An 18,689-nucleotide genomic window follows, 5' to 3' on the forward strand; every position below is an offset into this window, starting at 1 on the left:
ATATGCTAAGTGGGAAAAAACCCAGTGGCCTGGATATAAGTTGACTTTGGCCACTATCCTATAGCGCAAAGAAGTCATTATGTAAAATGCATCTGACAGCTTGGTAGACGATACATGAAGAGGCAAAAAACGTGGCTTCTTTCAGAGAGCTTTGTGGCTTTCGAGGAAGCTTGTTATGCGCATACTGCCAACAGATTTTCCTCCAGAGGCCTGCGAAGCATCGCCTCTCAAGCAATTCTCATTGCAGATGGCAGTTAAGATCAAGACCATTATTGGTCTCTTTGGTACCAGATATTCTCTAATGCAAATTTTATTTATATCTCACATGGTGGGTAATTTAGGCTACTCCTCTCCCAAGCACGGGTGTCCCCTTCCAGTTAAGTGTTGATGTTGTACAAACAAACCAGCGTTGGCTATTAACAGATAAAAAGATTTATTGCATTATTGATTTAAAAAAAAATACACATGATCTTTCAATTGTAGCTGGCTCAGTGTTGGTCATAGCTAAAACTGAGACAGTTGTTTGGAAAGCTTTAAGGAAAGCAGTTTGACTAATGAAGTGTGTGGTAAATTTAGCTACAGTAAAGTTCTCTTTCTGTCCTTTTGATGAAGCCAGTTTGCAGGAGAAGTGATCTTTCGAAATTTTCATACAGTGCTAGCCATGCAGTTCTTAATCATCATCTGAACTTTCTGCGTGGCGGTCAAAATGTAGTATTTTTATAAGGAACAAAAGTCCTCAAAGTGGCAGTAAAACAGACCTTAAAAAAAGACTAAATCAAAAGGTTAATTTAAATCACCGAATACGGTCTTGTTAAGGTGTAAAACAGGTGGTTACAAAAAAAACCCAGATCACAGGTCTTTTGTAAAATGGTCAAGGGCAGCAGGTAGAGAAGTATTGCAAATATTAAAATGCAATTAACTAAAATGCAACTAACCATATAATCATAATAACCTAAAAAATACTTTGCTGCCTTAATTTTTTGTTAAATCAACTCCGATTTACAAGTCATGTCAACAGAAATGAGTTGTCACAACTTATAAAATTAAGTTGACTTTTCTCAACTATATTTTATAAGTTATAACAACTCACCTGTAGTTATAACAATTCATCTCTAGTCAAGATAAATAACAGTAAGTTAAAATGACTTGTAAATCCAAGTTGATTCAACAAAAATGTTTAAGGCAGCAAAGTATTTTTTACAGTGTACTTACATTAGCTAAAATTTATTTTTACTTACTGGAAGGTCACAAAATCTCTTTATGCAACATCCTTATATGTTTAAATGATTTAATACATTCATCCATTCTCGTAATCTGCAGGCAAGGAATAACCTGGATAAATGGGGTTTAAATTACTCATAAAATATAAGTATATATTTGTAAATAAAAGCAGACTTTTCATTTTAAAGTAGCATTAATCACAGTCTCAAAAATAAAGGTAATGTTCAAAAGCTGTCACGGGGTGGTACTTTAAAATATATCTGAATATTGCATAGAGTACCTCAAAGCCATTGGTATCAAATGTATTACCTAAATGGTACACATTAGGACTTTTTTAAAGGGTACCGTCCCAGCGACAGCTTCTGTACTATTTTTTTCTCAGTGTAGTAATTATAATAATAGCTTTATATAAGAAGAACCTCTATGGAATTTTCTCATTTAGATTTGCGAGTTAACCACAATTTACATTTTAGTGGATGGTCATTTACTTTGGCTCCCTCCTGTGGAATATAAATGAAAAGGTGTTTTTAATGAACAATGGTAATGGGCATCCAAAGCATACAGAACAGGTGCTGTGATGTTATGAATAGTCAATGCCAAGACAGTCTTAAACTATGAACATTTTTGTGAAATAGAAATCAATTTTGATGATATAGCAAACTATTATTTTTATGTAAAACACATGTACAAAGTGTCAAAAATTTGAAATAAAGCTGACACTGGAGTCATCTTACACTCTCAGAAAAAAGGTACAAAAAAGGGCGGTACCCTTTCAAAAAGTACACAGTTTGTATCTAAAGAGTGCATATTAATACCTCAAACATGCAAACTTGTATCTCAGAGATACATATTGGTACCTCAAAAGTACATATCAGTACCTAAATGTGCACATTTTTAAGGGTACCGTCCCAGTGACAGCTTTTGTACCTTGTTCATCTCAAGATTACTGTATGACTATTCCTTCCCCAACACAACTCTTACTGGTATTTGTTAATTACTTCTAGTCATATAGACATATAGTCTAGGTATCTCCGGGTCTGTCTGTACCTTTTTTAGCATATAGCGTAATCCATTGAATCTAATTAGATCATTAGCATTGCGCTGAAAAAATAATCAAGGACTTTGCTGCCGTACCATGGCTGCACCAGGCACAATGATATTACGCAGCGCCCAAAAGTAGTCCCTTTGGTTACTTTCCATAGATATGTACACTAGATGTCACCTTGGGCTTCTAAGCATGCGTCAAAACCGCCGCCATCTTAGAACAGGGGTCTTGTCATAGGAAGTGTAAAGCTGCTATCTCCGCCTGTACTTCGAATTCATGGATGATGCCGGACTTTTGTGCTGCGTATGGATGTTAGGGCTACTAGCACTATTCATTATAGTTAGAAAAAGTAAATTTTCATAATTTCAAAACTTTAATTTTTTCTGAACTCAATGCTAAATACATGTCTGACTGTTGACACGAACCAAAAGAAAACCAAGAAAATCGCATTCATGATGATTTATGTTGATTTTTTTTCGTTAAACCACTGCCTACAATGACGCTGACGCATTCGGTCCAATGAACTGCCGTAGCCAAGGCGACATCTAGTGTATATATCTATGGTTACTTTCAATAGCAGGGGACTGTTTTCCGTCACTGCGTAATATCATTGCGCTTGCTGCAGCCATGATACATCAGCAAAGTCCTTGATTATTACATCAGAATGACAGTATAGTTCCTAGCCATATCTGCCTAGAAAATCGCAACTTTTAATTTTCCGTCGGTCTTATTACACGATGTAACTACAGAAGAGTCAAGTTTTAAATAGGAAAAATATCAAAACTCTTTGGTTATTTTTTAGCGCGAAGCTAATTGTCTAATCAGATTCAATGGATTATGCTAAGCTATGCTAAAAGTGGTACAGACTGACCCAGAGATCGGCTGAATTAATTCCAACATGGTAAAAAATCAAATGTTTCACTTTAGGCTGGAAAATGAGCCTATTTTTTTTTTTAAAGTGGAGTGTTCCTTTAACTGTAGAGTTGCGTTTCATGTTGCGAACTTCAGCCATGTGTCATAAACAGCAAACTAAATTTGTGTCAATGATTATATTCAGTATTATGAACAAATTAAACCTGGGAAATGGTGGGAGTGCGATAAAATATTCAAGTTTCATCTGCATTTTAAATCTGTATTTTAATTGATGTATTATACATGCAACAGTGTGGGGAGTTGATCTTAAACGTGTTGTCATACCTGCTTAGTTTTTGTGAGTCAGAAGAGATTATTGTCAATTTCTGTGCTCTTAAACGAAAAACAATCGCTTGTCCTAAAATATGGTTTTAATTACTTTGCAAGCAAGGTATCTGGTAAAAAGTTTACCATAGATGGGAACCACAGAAAATTGTGACGGATAAAGTACTTTAATGAAGGGCCCATAATGAGATGTTGACTTTGGCCTTACACTACAGGAAGTAATCTTGTGCACTTGAAACAAAACCTTATTATTTTTGAAGTTAACAAAGTAGTAAGCTATAAAAGTCACGGGCAATTTTTTAATGTGCGGTATTTGGCATTAATTGAAACTGGCACTTGTAATTTCCCAAGCCCTCAAATCTAATTGAAAGACATGCTTCACTTGCACTGCCAGAACAACAGAAACAACTTAGCCATGCTGTCTGAGGTCTAAACAAAAATAAGTTCACCAAAAAGCCTGATCTTGCAGAAATATTGGTTTCATGAAAATAACCAGAGCTTAAGATTGACATTGTGATATAATATATATGCAAATCGAGTGCATAGATTAATTATGGTATAGATTTTTTTTAACTTTGTGTTGCCATTGCTAGAGCAGATTGTACTTTGAAGCCCTGATTGTTTAGGTTACACCAAGCTGTACCAAGCACTTCTCAGATGGTTTATTCAAACATATGGAGACTACTTAATATTTTATATTTATTGTTTATTCACAATATTTAGACAAAAAAGACAGATATGCCAATGTCAAAGAAGCTAAAGACGGAAATAGCTGTTATATATAAGCTAAAACATTTTCATACTTGTTAACTGTTACACTTAAAGGGGACATTTCACAAGACTTTTTTTAAGATGTCAAATACATCTTTGATGTCCTCAGAGTACATATGTGAAGTTTTAACTCAAAATACCATATAGATAATTTATTTATATATGTTAAAATGACCACTTTGTAGGTATGAGCAAAAATTTGCAGTTTTTGGGTGTGTCCTATAATATGCAAATGAGTTGATCTCTGCACTAAATGGCTAAAAGGGACCACAATGGAAATAAGTCTTTGAGCTTTATTTTGTTATCCCTGACTATTTATGTATTTTAATGTATGACTCGAAATACTGTTTCATATTTTATATTTAAGTGGTCAAATAAAATCAATCAATCAATCAATCAATCAATGGCAGTGCCGTGGTTGTATAGTGCAGATTAAAGTGGCGGTATTATCCCCTTCTGACCTCACAAGGGGAGACAAATTTCAATGACCTATTTTTTCACATGCTTGCAGAGAATGGTTTACCAAAACTAAGTTTACTGGGTTGTTCTTTTTCACATTTTTAGGTTGATACAAGCAATGGAGACCCAATTACAGCAGTTAAACATGGAAAAGGTCAGATTTTCACAAGATGTCTGGTCAGGAATATAGAGATGTCAAAACTACTGGTACTTAAGATGATGATATGAGAAAGGCAACAATAACCAGCTTTTCTACAATATTGCTAAGTCTTTGTGCTTGTGAAAAGCGCTTGTGATGCTTCCAAATCACGCAAAACATGTTTATCATCATGGCAAATGCCTTATAAATAAAATATTAACGTGCTTTAATGTGCTTATTAAAGATAAGCATAGTGGTTTAATGCTCCAGAATAATGATAGCATTTTAAACACGTCATGAGTCACGTCAAATTGAGTTGTGGCCAAGCGTTATTTGTTAATGGTTGTGAAGTAATGCGAAGCAACAACAGAGTTGGAGTGCAATAATATAACTTACAGCCAGTGAGTGTACTGAATGTGTACACTGCTCCTAATTTCTGTCGGTCCAGAACCCCCTCAACACACTTCCAAGGGGCTTTAAGATGACGTGCAGCTATTTAAAATAGGACAAAAATAAGCATTAACCACATGAGTGTCACACAATTACACTTATTGAGCGTATACATTATAAATATACATTGATAAACAGTTAAAGGACAAGTTCGGTATTTTACACTTAAAGCCCTGTTTTCAGATTGTTTATGATGAAATAAAACAGTTTTGACTGAAATTTGGACATAGGAAGCTGCCCCGAGAATTTTCGGTTTCTGTTGTATCAGCCCCCACCCCTCTACAATGGCTGCATAGGTGCACTGGAACAATCCTTCCTAAAATGCATTAAACTTACGTTTACAAAGATGTGAAACTCACCGAGTGGTCAGGGGTGTTCACTGATATGCTCACACAAAAATCGCTGTAAAAGATGCTTTTTAACAGGTGTTTTAGCAGTTGACAAGAACTACGGAAAATGGTTAAAACTCGGTTGTTGCTTTTTTCTCCTGTCTGAACTGCTCTTATCAGCGTTGACTGTTTTTCTGTCAGACTTCTCACGAGAAAATTGACTGGACGGGACATATTAAAAACTACGTCCACAGAACGAAGTTAATATTTATTAAAAGATGCTGGACGCTAGAGGCGGTTTTCTTTAAAAAGTCACTGAAATGGTAAAAACAAAATCGCTGAAATAGGCGATAAATTCAGTGTAGAGTCTCCACATCATGCGACGCAGCACAGAGCGATTGGTGGTTCACATTAAAATAACGCGAGAGTAATTCAAAACCATTCGGAGCAGTTTGCTCTCGCGGTACGTTTGCGTCATATGTTGTTCGGTCTGCGCAATGCTCTTTGAAGTTGAACACGAACAGAAAGCCAGTGCCCGAACTCCTGCTCACGAAAACAAGAGAGGTGATTATGATTGCTGCAGCCTAATAACCATCAAGGATGATTGATGTGAAAGTGTGGAGAAACACGATTCCGCATTTCCGTCGTGAGACTGCTGAACTTGCAGTGTGTTCTGCTGATTGATGCGGTATGTTAAACTGGCGGCTAAATATTTTGTTTAATATAAACTATAATATTAAAACACTGGCATACGCTGTTTAATGCCTAGATGATTTCTGTGTTAATGTAGTTAAACCTGATAAAATCACGTGTCAATATATCTGATCATTGTTCCTCGCCTCATTGTACAATTAAATAACCGATGTCCTAAAATATGGCTGAGCTAGATAATTTTGGTCACAGGCTGAAGGACAGAGAAACAAATAAGCATCAATTTCAGGTACCCGCGATTTCAGGTAAGGGAATAGGCCTTGATTCTCCCAGGTTAGTGACGCATTGTGGGATGTTTCTATGAAACGAAAGTTTTAATGCACTGAAAGGAATTTGGGATTGAGCCCCTAAAACTACTGAACTAGGTAACCGATTGAGACGCACCCACACAATTACTTATAAATTTCAAGTTATCCATTTATTAGCTCCATGGCCCAGCAGGTGTGTTTGATTAGGATTTAAGCTAAGATCGGCCCTCTGGGACAAGAATTGGATACCGCTGCTTTATGGCCATCACCTTAATACTTTTTCAACCTCTCTCTTCCTACCACCTGCATCCAGTCTGATATGTATGAACCAATTTTCATGAGCTAATCAATTCCTGTTAGGGCTGCAAACTGCACGTCAAGTTGAGTTTAAGCCTAGATGGCGTGTCTGTGATGTTTTTACTCGGCAGATAATTATTTCATGCAAGTCAAATAACAAGAACGAGCTATAAAAAGACATAAATTCAAAGTAGGTCTCACTCATTAATGTGATCATTTGTATGTTTTGGGGTCAGCAAGCAAGTGAATCTTGTTTTCTTACTAATATTACTTGGTCTAGCTTCACATCAGTCATACTGCTATACTGTAGGTACTACAAATTCTGCTATTAACGAACACGCCTCAAAATTCCCTTACTAGTTTTTAGTCTTAAATGCATTTAAATTGCCATATTTAACATGCTAATTAATTAAAAAGAGAACAGATTTGTCTCCCTCCACCAGATTGCTTGCTTAAAGCTCATTCATGCATTTCGAACACTGCCTGTGCTTTTACATTAAAACTTTTACTCTGTTATTTATTTCTATTTGTAAGCATGAAGCAGTGCAGCTTGATTTAATACTTTAATGGGATATAATATATTTATTTTCCTTTTTTTTTGGATTATTTTTTAGATTAGATATGTGTGGCACAGTTTCCGATATTAACAGAAGAACATGAGAGAGTAAATAATGGCATAATTTATACAGATTTTCTGCTGTAAAAGCAGGTTTTTTCTGCACAGGGGCACTTCATAATATCCCTGCTGAAAATGTCAGAATAAGAAGTCGTCCCTCTCATATAGCGAGGTAAATATTTTCATTTTTTATCACTATATCTGTTCCCTGGATGTCCTACCCACAAACCTTTGCCCTGCTAAAGCAATGCTTTAACATTTGAGCTACGGTAACATACTGTAGCTCAATTGTGTACAGACAGTAGTGGCCAAAACTGAAGTAGTGGACCTAAAGGTATTACTGGACAAAATATGAATGGGTGATTCTCACGAAAACTTAGTTTTAAAAATGTCAAGCATGAAAATGTAAAAATTGCTTAAATTTACTTTTTTTCCCACCAGACATTGAAAAACAAAGTCTGGAGTAAATGGGAACATTAATTTAAAAACTTTTACTTATCATTTAACACTTTTTGTAACATAATGAAAAAAATTAGTCCTAAAAAATCTCATTACCGCAACAGTCAGAAAACATCAACACTGACATATTTTCAAAATGACATGACAAACCTGAAAGAACATAATTTGGAGATTGTGCACATGCATTTAAAATCAAAGTATTATGCTTCTATTAATTAAATTAACATTTAATAAGCATCTGTTGCGGTAATGATAATCAAAATGTCGTGTAAGCATTCTGACAAGACAATATTTCAAATTAACTGTAAAAAAATGATCTTACCTGGTAGCCATCTTGAAGTAACTGGTCCATGTGCTTGGTCACTCAAAATCAAACTTTATTAAAATTCTGTATGTGTGCTTAAACTGTTCTCAAAAAGTGTTGCGGAGGATGAGAACATCAGGCATGGACACATCATTTTCCTAATTTTTCTTCATTATTATTATACATGAATATTCAGTAAATATTTTTTCTGTCATCTAAAGTAGTCTAGCAAAACATCCATTTATTTTTTTTCTTAATATTTTTGTGTTAATTTGATTAAATTACAACATAACGCATGTTCAAACACAGCCGGACACATTGCGGTAATGAGAATTTCAGCAGAAAATGAGATAAAATGTACAATTATAAATTCTTATGTTGAAATCACACATTGTGCAAGGTAGAACACAGTATTGTGTCAATTCTGATGCTTTTTAAGGTTATTATATTACACATTTTAAAGCTAAAATCATTAGTGCCGTGGTGTTTCAATGGTTTCGTGAGAATCACCCGAATATACGAAAAAACAGTATGTTCACAAATAATAAAGCAAAAGCATTATTAAAGCACCCCTGTAATCGATCATTTATCCTTTAAAACTCACCTTTGAGCATCAAAACATTTTGCGAATTATTCCCTTCCTCCACTCAATCGCATCAGCTCAGGCCATAGATATATATGTACATAGATGCTGCATTCGGCAGTTGTAGACACATAGCTTTTGGTTTTACAATGTGTACATGATTTGCGCATTTGCAGCATATTTACAACATAAAACATTTTCAGTCTTTATCTTCTACAGTAAGTTACTGGCAACCAGCTGCATAATTACAGCTAATTTTTTACAGTCTATGCGGCATTCATACATATCTATGGCTCGGACTGCCTGATCCACTCATTCAACTGTGATGATGTGATTTATTGCATGTTTGTGACGTAGGAAGCTGAGGAAATTTCAAATCTTCTTTGGAAAACTGCAATTTTATGGGGAAAAAACTCAGCAATTGTGTTGAAGCATACAATGTAAAAAAATCTCTGTTGCCTTAGATTTTTTGTTGAATCAACTCAGATTTACAAGTTATGTCAACTTACTATTATTTATCTTGATAAGAGATCAGTTACTACAACTTATAAAATGAAGTTTACGTTTTTCAACTATATTTTACAAATCATCTGTAGTAATAACAACTCATCTCTTGTCAAGATAAATAATAGAATGTTGAAATGACATGTAATTGAACAAAGTTGATTGAACAAAAAAATTAAGGAACCACATGAGACATATAAACATTGAAAAAAACTTGATTTTTATCACAGGGGGACTTTAATATATGTTAATATATATTTTCAGAAAGCCAGGAGTTACCAGCTGTCCAATGACACAAGCTCAGTATCATCTGACTGGGTTTTTGGAAGCTGAGCAGCACAAAGTGTCCAAGTAGCTTGAGGTAATGTATCGATTTGAGCTTTCACTCGCTCATTAATGCGAGCAGAACAGATAATCACAACTCCCAAATCTCAGTGAGGAATAAACCGCCTCACTTTTCTTCTGGTCAGAGCATAAATTGCTAAAACTTCTGACTACAAAGTCACATTTCCAGCGATTTCCTTTGTATTTCCTGTACAGATGGTTATAGACAGACACTGTCATGCAGTTATATTGTTTTTCTATGACAGTCTTTTATTGTAGTATCAACAATTTCAAATAAACTGTGGTTAACAGGTTTACATGTTGGACTGGCAGACCTTCTGTCTTTACTTATACTTATAAGAGTGGTTTCCCGGACAGAGATTAGCTTAAGCCAGGACTAGGCCTTAGTTTAATTGGGGAATTTAACTAGTTTTACCAAACATGCCTTACTAAAAACATTACTTGTATGCATTTTAAGGCAAAACAAAGGGTACTGATGTATTTTAAGATATGTTAGTGCAAGTTGTTTTCAGTTTGGACAGCTCTTACATTTATTTTAGTTTAGTCTAATCCCTGTCCGGGAAAACGCCCCATAAAGCCATACTTTATAGACCATACATTAAACCAGTAGTCAAATGTTTGTCTAACCGTGGGTTCACACCAGCCGCGTTTGAGGCATCAAAATTGCATCTACCATGCCTAGTTTGCCGTTTGAACATTCACCCAGAAATTTGCGTCATGGGAGGGGCTTCTGCGACTCTGCTTACTTTCTGTAATCACGTCACTACTACAGCAAGCTCCTGATTGGTTAACACAGCACGTTTTTCAGGCAAAGTTCAAATTGTTCACCTCACGCGTTTGCCACAACAACGCTCAAATCGCGCCATTTGCGTGAACTAGATGCGCTAATGAGGCGGAATGGTGTCTACCGTGTCCCGCTAAACGCCTCTTTCGCGCCGTGAGACCTCAAGACACGCCTCAACGCGTCTTCACATTGACTTAACATAGAAATCACTCTCGCTTAACACCTCTACCGTGGCTGGCGTGAACACAGCATAAGGCCGGGCTCACACTACAGGATTTTTAAAATCCTGGCCGATTATAAAATCTGGTTGCAGCACACACATAAGGATCATCTTAATAAATTTTCTTGTCTTAAATCTTAAACATGCTCACACTACAAGATTTGAAAATCATGGGCATCATACACTACAAGGTATTATTAAAACTTTTGTGTAACCCCGGATTTCCACCAACTGCGGAGCGGCTGCAGATCGGCTCCGCACTCCGCCGTCCGCCAATACCCACCAGTTCCGTATTTGTTGCAGAGCGGCTGTGTGCTAAAGTGACGAGGATCCATGAGGTCTCGCGAATTCACGTGATGATTGCGCGATATCTAGTTTTTGTCTCCGCCCATTATGACGTTTTGCTGGACCAGCCCAGATCACAACATGAGATCTCGCAAATTCAGGTATGATCACGCGATATAGTCATGGCTCCGCTCGGCCCTGCGGAGATGTCCGGCATCCGTCAAAAATAGAAGCTCTGCGTATTTGTTCCGGAGGGCTGCGGATGGCCAGAGCTGTGATGGATTCGGAACGCATTCAGTGAAAATACACACATTGACTTGAATGTAAACCGATTGACTCTGCCGCCGTTCCGTAGCGGATCCGCAGCCGTTCCGCAGTCGTTGGAAATCCGGGGTAAGAGGGAACGCTTTACGTTATCTGACAGGGAAGCAAATGTAATCAAATAAAGATGACACATTATTATTTTTCTCAATGTTTACATTTGCTAGTTAGTAGGCTAGCAGCTTTTCTCAGTCATCAGGTGTGTTTAAAACAAGGAGCAACCTTCCGGTCACTATCGTGAAGCTAACACAGAAGTGGCTTAAATTCTAGAATAAAAAACCTGTAAATTATTTTTTGAATATTCATATAGCGATTAGCAATTAGCCACACAACCCAACTTCAAACTCCAATCAGTTCTCGATAGACAAATTTAAGTCCAGCCCTGCCTTATTTCATTTTAGAATCCGGTTTCACTCGGATATACGTCACTATGGGGAAACTAAGACAATTGCTACTTCCATTTCATGGCAACTTTAATGTTCTGCATAATTAAGGGGGAGGTCACTTGAGTGACAGGTTAATTGCCGCTGCTGTCACTACTGTTAAGCTAGGTGGGCGTGTTTTTTTTTGCCCATATTCGATTATCCACGAGTGACGTGCTGCCAATATGGCGACCTTGGTCTCCGCCAATTTGGGCTTCAAAAATGCTCCTCACAAACCTATGGGTGACGTCACAGACACTATGTCCATATTTTCTTCACTTCTTGTTTTAGAGGTAACACTGTCGTCATTTTACAGTCCCGTATTCAGGCAGGCATGTTATTTCCACATCGAAAAGCTGATTCTTCGTCTTCACTGTCTACCCGTCATGTACAGCAGCTTGTTTTGTTGTTGCTATTTCAAAAAGTCCTTCACTTTTCATCTCTCTTTAGATATTGTTAAAGTTCTGAAATAATCATCTCAACTTAAAATCCTAAATATCAGACATGATTGGGGAGGCCATGAATTTGCTTGCAAGCAGATCAGGAGGTGTAAGTTGTGATCTAAACATCACATGTTACATGATAATGTGAGCCAAATAGCGATACTGGTCGACGTCCTGTACTCGATTTTGTCTCAGACTCTTGGTAGGGTAAAATTGGACTGAAAATCCTAGCGTGAGCACGGCTTAAAGGAGACTAATTATAAGGAACACTTACATATGCACTGACATCGATGTAAATGTAGAGAAAAGTGACTCAAACCTCAAAGAAGCTGAGCAATTTCATAGCTCAGTCAAGGTTCAGCTTTATTCTAAGAAGAAACTCATTAAAAGCTTTTGTCTGACAAGTACATTTCTTTGCTTTCAGATGTCTCTTTGGTGTTCGCCTTTCCATTCCCTCCCTCAAACACCAGCTCATACAAGGTGCGATTTCTTTATCATTCTTCTGACGGATTCCTGTTTTATCTCTCTCCACTGTCTGTGTTTACAATGCCTGAGTCGGAGGATCTGCAGACTACAGGGAAAATGAACTGTGAAGGAAGCATATTAGGTACAAAGCGGCGTAAGGATAGTTGATAGCAAAAAATACACCATCAATTATACTCTGGTTATGGGAGTGAATGTGCTACGATTTTTTGCAAGACCTGCCTTAGGATATAAGCGTTGCAGTTCAGCTAGGTAACATTAAAATAAAAATATTATTTAATTGGTTAAAGCAGCAATCCATAATTTTTTTCTGTAAAATCAGTGTTTAAAACTGTATACTTTCCTTGCCCCATAACGGTAGGCTTAATGATTTATAATTTCAGTTGTTGGGTTGCTTTTCCCACATAAAAGTTTGAAAAACGTCATCCGTCTTTGGGTGATGACGTCACGTCTGTAATCAAAGAAGAGGAGCTGCCACTTCATCGCATGTGCTCCAGATGAGATAGTGTAGTTTGTTTAGAAAAAAAGTTTCTTAGAGTTTAAAACGTGTCATTTAGATGCCGGCGTTTAATCTGTAAAATCTGGAGAACGCAATGTAAATATGTTAGTTTATTACGTTCTTACACTGCAAAAAATTATTTTTAAGAAAAAAATTATTGGTCTTTTTGTCATGTTTTCATTAAAAATATCTAAAAATTATTAAATTAATATGCTTTTTCTTCATGAGCAAAACGACCCAAGGAAACAAGTCTAGTTTTTAGACCAAAAATATAAAATGTAGGTGATTTTGTGCCAATGGGGTAAGCTTTTTTTTAATTTTTCTTGAATTTAGTGTTTAAGAAAAAATTTTAACATTTTTTTGCTTGATTTATGCACAAAATCACTTAAATTTTATATTTTTGGTCTACAAAATTAGACTTATTTTCTTGGTCGTCTTGGGTCATTTTTCTTGGAATCAAGAAAAAGCATCTTAATTTAAGAATTTTTAGACAAAAATACTAAGAATTTTTTTTTCTTGAAAATCATTTTTTGCAGTGTACATCTACACTGCAAAAATGACTTTCTTACTTAGTATTTTTGTCTTGTTTTCAGAAAAAATATCAAAAAATTATTTAATTAAGACGCATTTCTTGATGAGCAAAATGACCTAGGAAAAAAGTTTAGTTTTTAGACAAAAAATATAAACTTTAAGTAAAGTTGTGCTAAAAACAAGCAAACAAAATCTACCAATGGAATAAGACAAATTTTCTTGAAATAAGTTAACTTTTTTCATAAACAGTTATTTTTTAAGAAAAATTTTCTTATTCCATTGGCAGATTTTTTTGCTTGTTTTAAGCACTAATTTACTTAGTTTATATATTTTTTGTCTAAAAATTAGACTTATTTTCCTAGGTCATTTTGCTCATCAAGAACATACATAAGAATCTTTTTATGGAAACGAGACAAAAATACTACGTAAGAAAGTCTTTTTCTTGAAAATCATTTTTTGCAGTGTAATACAATGTCAAAGATCAAAATCTATGAGGAAAATCAGACTCTGATTCTCCTGATCTTGGTTTGGAAAGGCATCATATGTGTTTTGGTTATCAGATGGCACAACCAATCAGAATTGAGTGTTCCAGAGAGCCTCATAATAAATCAAGTTGGCATTTACTGTTTCTCTGACTAATATTTTTGATTCAGCAGGCGAGGGATCTGCATTGAAGCTTTACCCCATGTTGTTCTCCTGTTGGACCCCAGGGACATACGATCAAGCGAATGAGCACTTACAGCGCACAACCCAAGCATATAAAGGTAAACATGCTCTAATGCAAACAACTCTTTCACAAAATGCTCCAAGCCAGATACAACAGTCCTTTGATATCTCCAACCCTCTAATTATAGTGTTTGCCAGGTTTCATCTGTGCCAGACTCAGAGTTTTACTTGACATCTGAGCTTCCTTCACTCTGCGCTTTTCGAGTAGGTTCTCCCAGTGTATAATTGTAGCCTCTGGCTTTTGCGGATGAAGACACTTTTTATTCCACGGTAGTTCTCGCTGTCTGCGGAGGTGACGTATCTGGTCGGCTTTGACACAGAATAGGTTTCTGCTGAGCTGAATCTGAGTTGTACGAGTTCTATCAAAAGGTCATGCTGTTTTAAATCCCCCTTTCATTTTTTTACAAGACAGTCAGCATCTATATCAAAGTCACAGTTGACACTAACATTTGCTGAGGAACGCAGTGCTAAGTGTCAGCTTACAAAAGCAATAGTAGATGCTACTAGCTTGGTAAAAAGAGCTTTTCCAACAAATGCATAATTCATATGTTAAAGGACCAATATTTGGCCCATTTTAACAAGATGTAATATAAGTCTCAGGTGTGCCTAGAATGTGTCTGTAAAGTGTCAATCTTAAAATTCCTCACAGATAATTTGTTAGCATGTCCAAAATGCCACCATTTGGGCAGGAGCAAAAAAATTATATTTCGCAGGACCCGAAAATAGTCCCCTGCTATTGAAAGTAACCAAGGGGACTATTTTCGGGCACTGCGTGATATCATTGTGCCTGCTGCAGCCATGGTATGGTAGCAAAGTCCTTGATTATTATGCCTGAATGAGAGTATAGTTCCTAAACATATCGGCCTAGAAAATCGCAACTTTTCATTTTCCGTCTGTCTCATGCTGCGTTTACACCAGCCGAGGCGTGAAGCGCGAGTGATTTCAATAGTAAGTCAATGTGAAGACGCATTGACGCACGTCTGGAGGTCTCGCGGCGCGGATGAGGCGTTTGGCGCGGAAGACGCTTTTCCGCCTTATTCACACGTCTAGTTTGCGCGAATGGTGCTTTTTGTGCATTTTGCATTTGACGCAAATTTGCGGCTGACGCACGAGTTGAAAAATTTGAACTTTGGCGGAATTTCGCGGCGTGTTAACCAATCAAGAGCCTGCTTACTGCTGAAGGAACGCTTGATATTGTCCGTAAGCAGTCACCCGGAGCTTTACCACACAAGTTCTTATTTCTATAGAGACAGGAATAAAAAGGACCTCGCTTGGAAGAGTGTTAGTGAGGACATCGGGCAACCTGGTAAGTTGTAATACACATTTTACTTTTGAGTCACGTGACGTTTATCGACCTGCGCCGTTTATTTTCCCCCTATAGTAAGGTTACCAAATACCAACCCGGTAACTCTCTCGATAAATCCACAATCAACATCAGTCATCTTGCAAACAGACAACCGCATAGCACTTGCCCCTCCCACAAGAAGCGGATTTTGCCTCTGACGCGCGTCAAATGCCTGTTTTTTTTCACGCGTCTACTCCGCTCTAGACGAGCGAATGCATTCAAACTGTTAAAGCAGGCGCGGTAGACGCGATTTTACCACCCGAAACGTGGTTGGTGTAAACGCAGCATTAGTACACGATGTAACTTCAGAAGTGTCAAGTTCTTAAATAGGAAAAATATGGAAACTTTGGTCATTTTTGAGCGCGATGCTAATGGTCTAATCAGATTCAATGAATTATGCTAAGCTATGCTAAAAGTGGTACCGCCAGACTTGGAGATCGGCTAAATGGATTCCAAAAAGGTACAAATCAAATGTTTCACTCTAGGGGAGCTGGAAAATGAACATATTTTCAAAAAACGTTGAGTGTCCCTTTAAAGCCCGGAATACACTGCACAATTTTTGTCCTCTTATAAGATCATAACCTTATCACACTGTGCGACATGTATCGTTTAAACTCGGGTACGAGAGGCGTGTAGACTGTACGATGATGACACGGAAGCTTCGGCGGCTGCGTCAAACGTTGCGCAACGTCACCAGCATGCGCTCGTGGTAAACAAATACCGGCGCGCAGGTCGTAGCAGCAAACACACTGTGCGGTGATCATGCCGAATTTCTGACACTGCCAGAAAACTGTCGTAGGCTATCTTTGGGCGCAAGACCGGGAAAACGGCCGTCGTTGAACCTCTCTCACTGTACGATATAGGACCACCGACGGAGAGCCACGATCACAGAAATCGCGACGATAGTTTCACGATGGCAATCTTTAGTCTGGGACAGCCAATTATTGTGCAGTGTATTCCGGGCTTAAGACTGCTCTGGTTTAATGGGGATTATAAAAAGGAGTTGGTGGATTTATTTCCATTGTAGGGTGGTTGTGTTCACACGCCCCCAACACCAGTGTTGGGAAAGTTCACTTTCTACATGAACTAGTTCAAAGTTCAGTTCACAAATTTTAAAATGAACTAGTTCACTTCATAGTTCATATTTCAAAAATTTGAACTAGTTCACAGTTCCAAAAATTTTAACTAATTTATAGTTCTTTTTTTTTAAATGATTGCCATTATAGCCCATATAGAACCACAGACAGCTATTATTTTATCAGTTTTAACACTGAAGCTAAATGCATCAGATTTCATCTTCATATCCAACTTTAAATTCTTATCCAACCCGGGTTTACATTAGCATTGACTTTTAATTTTTGTATTTGCTTGCACATACCTTGAAAGGCTAGCCGGGTGCTTCAAGGGGGTCGCACAACTTGCAGGTATCGCACACTGCACGTGCACGTTAAATAGCGTGAGCTTAGTCAGAGTCTATTTCAAGATCCAGAATATGCGTAGCAGCCTATGTAATGGTTAACGATTTGGGATAAATATGATCTTATTTAATGTTAAACTATGTGAGTGGCGCACTGTGGCGCGGCAGGGATTTCAGCAGCGTCCAGAGTCAGTGTGTAACCTCCATGTTGCTCTTTGTATTAATGATGCATGCAGCTGTGAAACACAGACAGTAATGCAGTACGTTCAGTTCACGTTTGCCCAAGAACGAGTTCATGAACTTTCGTTCAGTGAACTCATTCAGGCACAACACTGCCCAACACACATTGATGTCTAAACACCTTGTAAAAGTGGATTTTGCATAATATGAGCCCTTTAAAACAATCAATCATTTTATCGTAGAAAATGTAGATATATGATACTGGGTTGTTTGAAAGTTGGAACAAATCCTTCACAATGGGTTGCGCCAGATAAAGAGAAAATTACATTTTCTTGCTTTTTTCACCCAGTGTATTTTAATCGTCCACAGCATGGGACGCAACCCCCTCTAAAGTTTACACAGCAAGGGTTCTGATCTTCAAAGGGAATAGGGCATAGGGAAGATCCCTTTAGATGATGATCACTGTGATTCATAAAGTGGCAGGTTACTACCGAACACTTTGGTAACAGTATCTTGTACGCTCTTCAGGTTTTTGGATGGTGTAGTTTTTAATAATGTAGTTATTAAACACGATTTTTAAGACTTTTGACTTCTACAAAAGCATATGAGACTGGTCCATTCCTTTTCGTGAAAATCTGACAGGCTGAAGTCTCCCTTGTATCCACCCTATTAGCATTTGAGCTGCAGGAAGATGCCAATATATTTTGAAGGATTCAAACTTCAAGCATGGAAGCTCTGCCTACCGAAGTCACAGTCCCTGGTTCGAGATCAGGCTGTTGTGCTGTTTTGTGTGATAAAGCGCAACACTGTTCCAGTTTAGGTTCGAGTTCTGGTGCCAGCTCCGATGTAAAAGGGGCAAGTGACTCAAAATGACGGAGAAAGTCACATATATCACCACTTTACAATCTTAGATCTCATATTAGGTTTTTCTTAAAAGGTTAATGCATTATTGTTAAAAATCTATTTCTTCAAGGAGGTAATAAATTAATGGGTTCTTTGAAGTGTATTGTTGTGCCCTACTGGCTTAAGCGAAAAAAACATGAACATGATGACAGATGACACGCCCCCTTTATTAAAATTCACAGTCACTTCAATGCTGACTCCTGATTGCACAGAAAATCGCCATGATTGTTTAATAAATGCATGGAGCTGCCCAAAAAGTCACAGATAGTAAAGGTGGTTGCTGAGGAAATCAGACATCAACTCACCCTTGACCCTCTGACCTCCATACATTATGAATGCACTGAACTGATGAGCATGGCCAAGGCTACAAAAGGCGTTTGGTTACTGACACAGAACCACCCAATGAGGGACTGTTGAGTGCTCATTGGTATTTTCAATGGACTCGACCTTAG

The 18,689-nt window shown here is 37.4% G+C and overlaps 2 protein-coding genes across 8 annotated transcripts in view; one reads left to right on the forward strand and one right to left on the reverse strand.

Moving 5' to 3' along the window:
* Positions 1–5,363, reverse strand: part of LOC129414552 (solute carrier family 2, facilitated glucose transporter member 6) — a 39,584-nt gene extending 34,221 nt beyond the window's left edge. Inside the window, exon 1 of the mRNA XM_055168613.2 lies at positions 5,229–5,363. The gene's annotated coding sequence lies outside the window, so the exon portion shown is untranslated. The remainder of the gene's footprint in view (positions 1–5,228) is intronic.
* Positions 5,364–6,191: 828 nt separating this feature from the next.
* Positions 6,192–18,689, forward strand: part of fibcd1a (fibrinogen C domain containing 1a) — a 273,907-nt gene continuing 261,409 nt past the window's right edge. Inside the window, exons 1-5 of one of the 7 annotated variants that reach the window (XM_055168618.2) lie at positions 6,206–6,299; positions 7,592–7,655; positions 9,598–9,694; positions 12,578–12,633; positions 14,323–14,430. In XM_055168618.2, coding sequence (XP_055024593.1) covers positions 14,395–14,430 — 36 coding nt within the window. In that variant the 5' untranslated portion in view covers positions 6,206–6,299; positions 7,592–7,655; positions 9,598–9,694; positions 12,578–12,633; positions 14,323–14,394. Of the gene's footprint in view, positions 6,300–6,494; positions 6,568–6,840; positions 6,892–6,967; positions 7,058–7,591; positions 7,656–9,597; positions 9,695–12,577; positions 12,773–14,322; positions 14,431–18,689 lie in introns of those variants that run through there. The other 6 variants (XM_055168622.2, XM_055168620.2, XM_055168617.2 and 3 more) reach the window with 6 other exon arrangements.

This window comes from Misgurnus anguillicaudatus, chromosome 5, assembly GCF_027580225.2.
Source record: "Misgurnus anguillicaudatus chromosome 5, ASM2758022v2, whole genome shotgun sequence".
NCBI classification, from domain to species: Eukaryota; Metazoa; Chordata; class Actinopteri; order Cypriniformes; family Cobitidae; genus Misgurnus; species Misgurnus anguillicaudatus.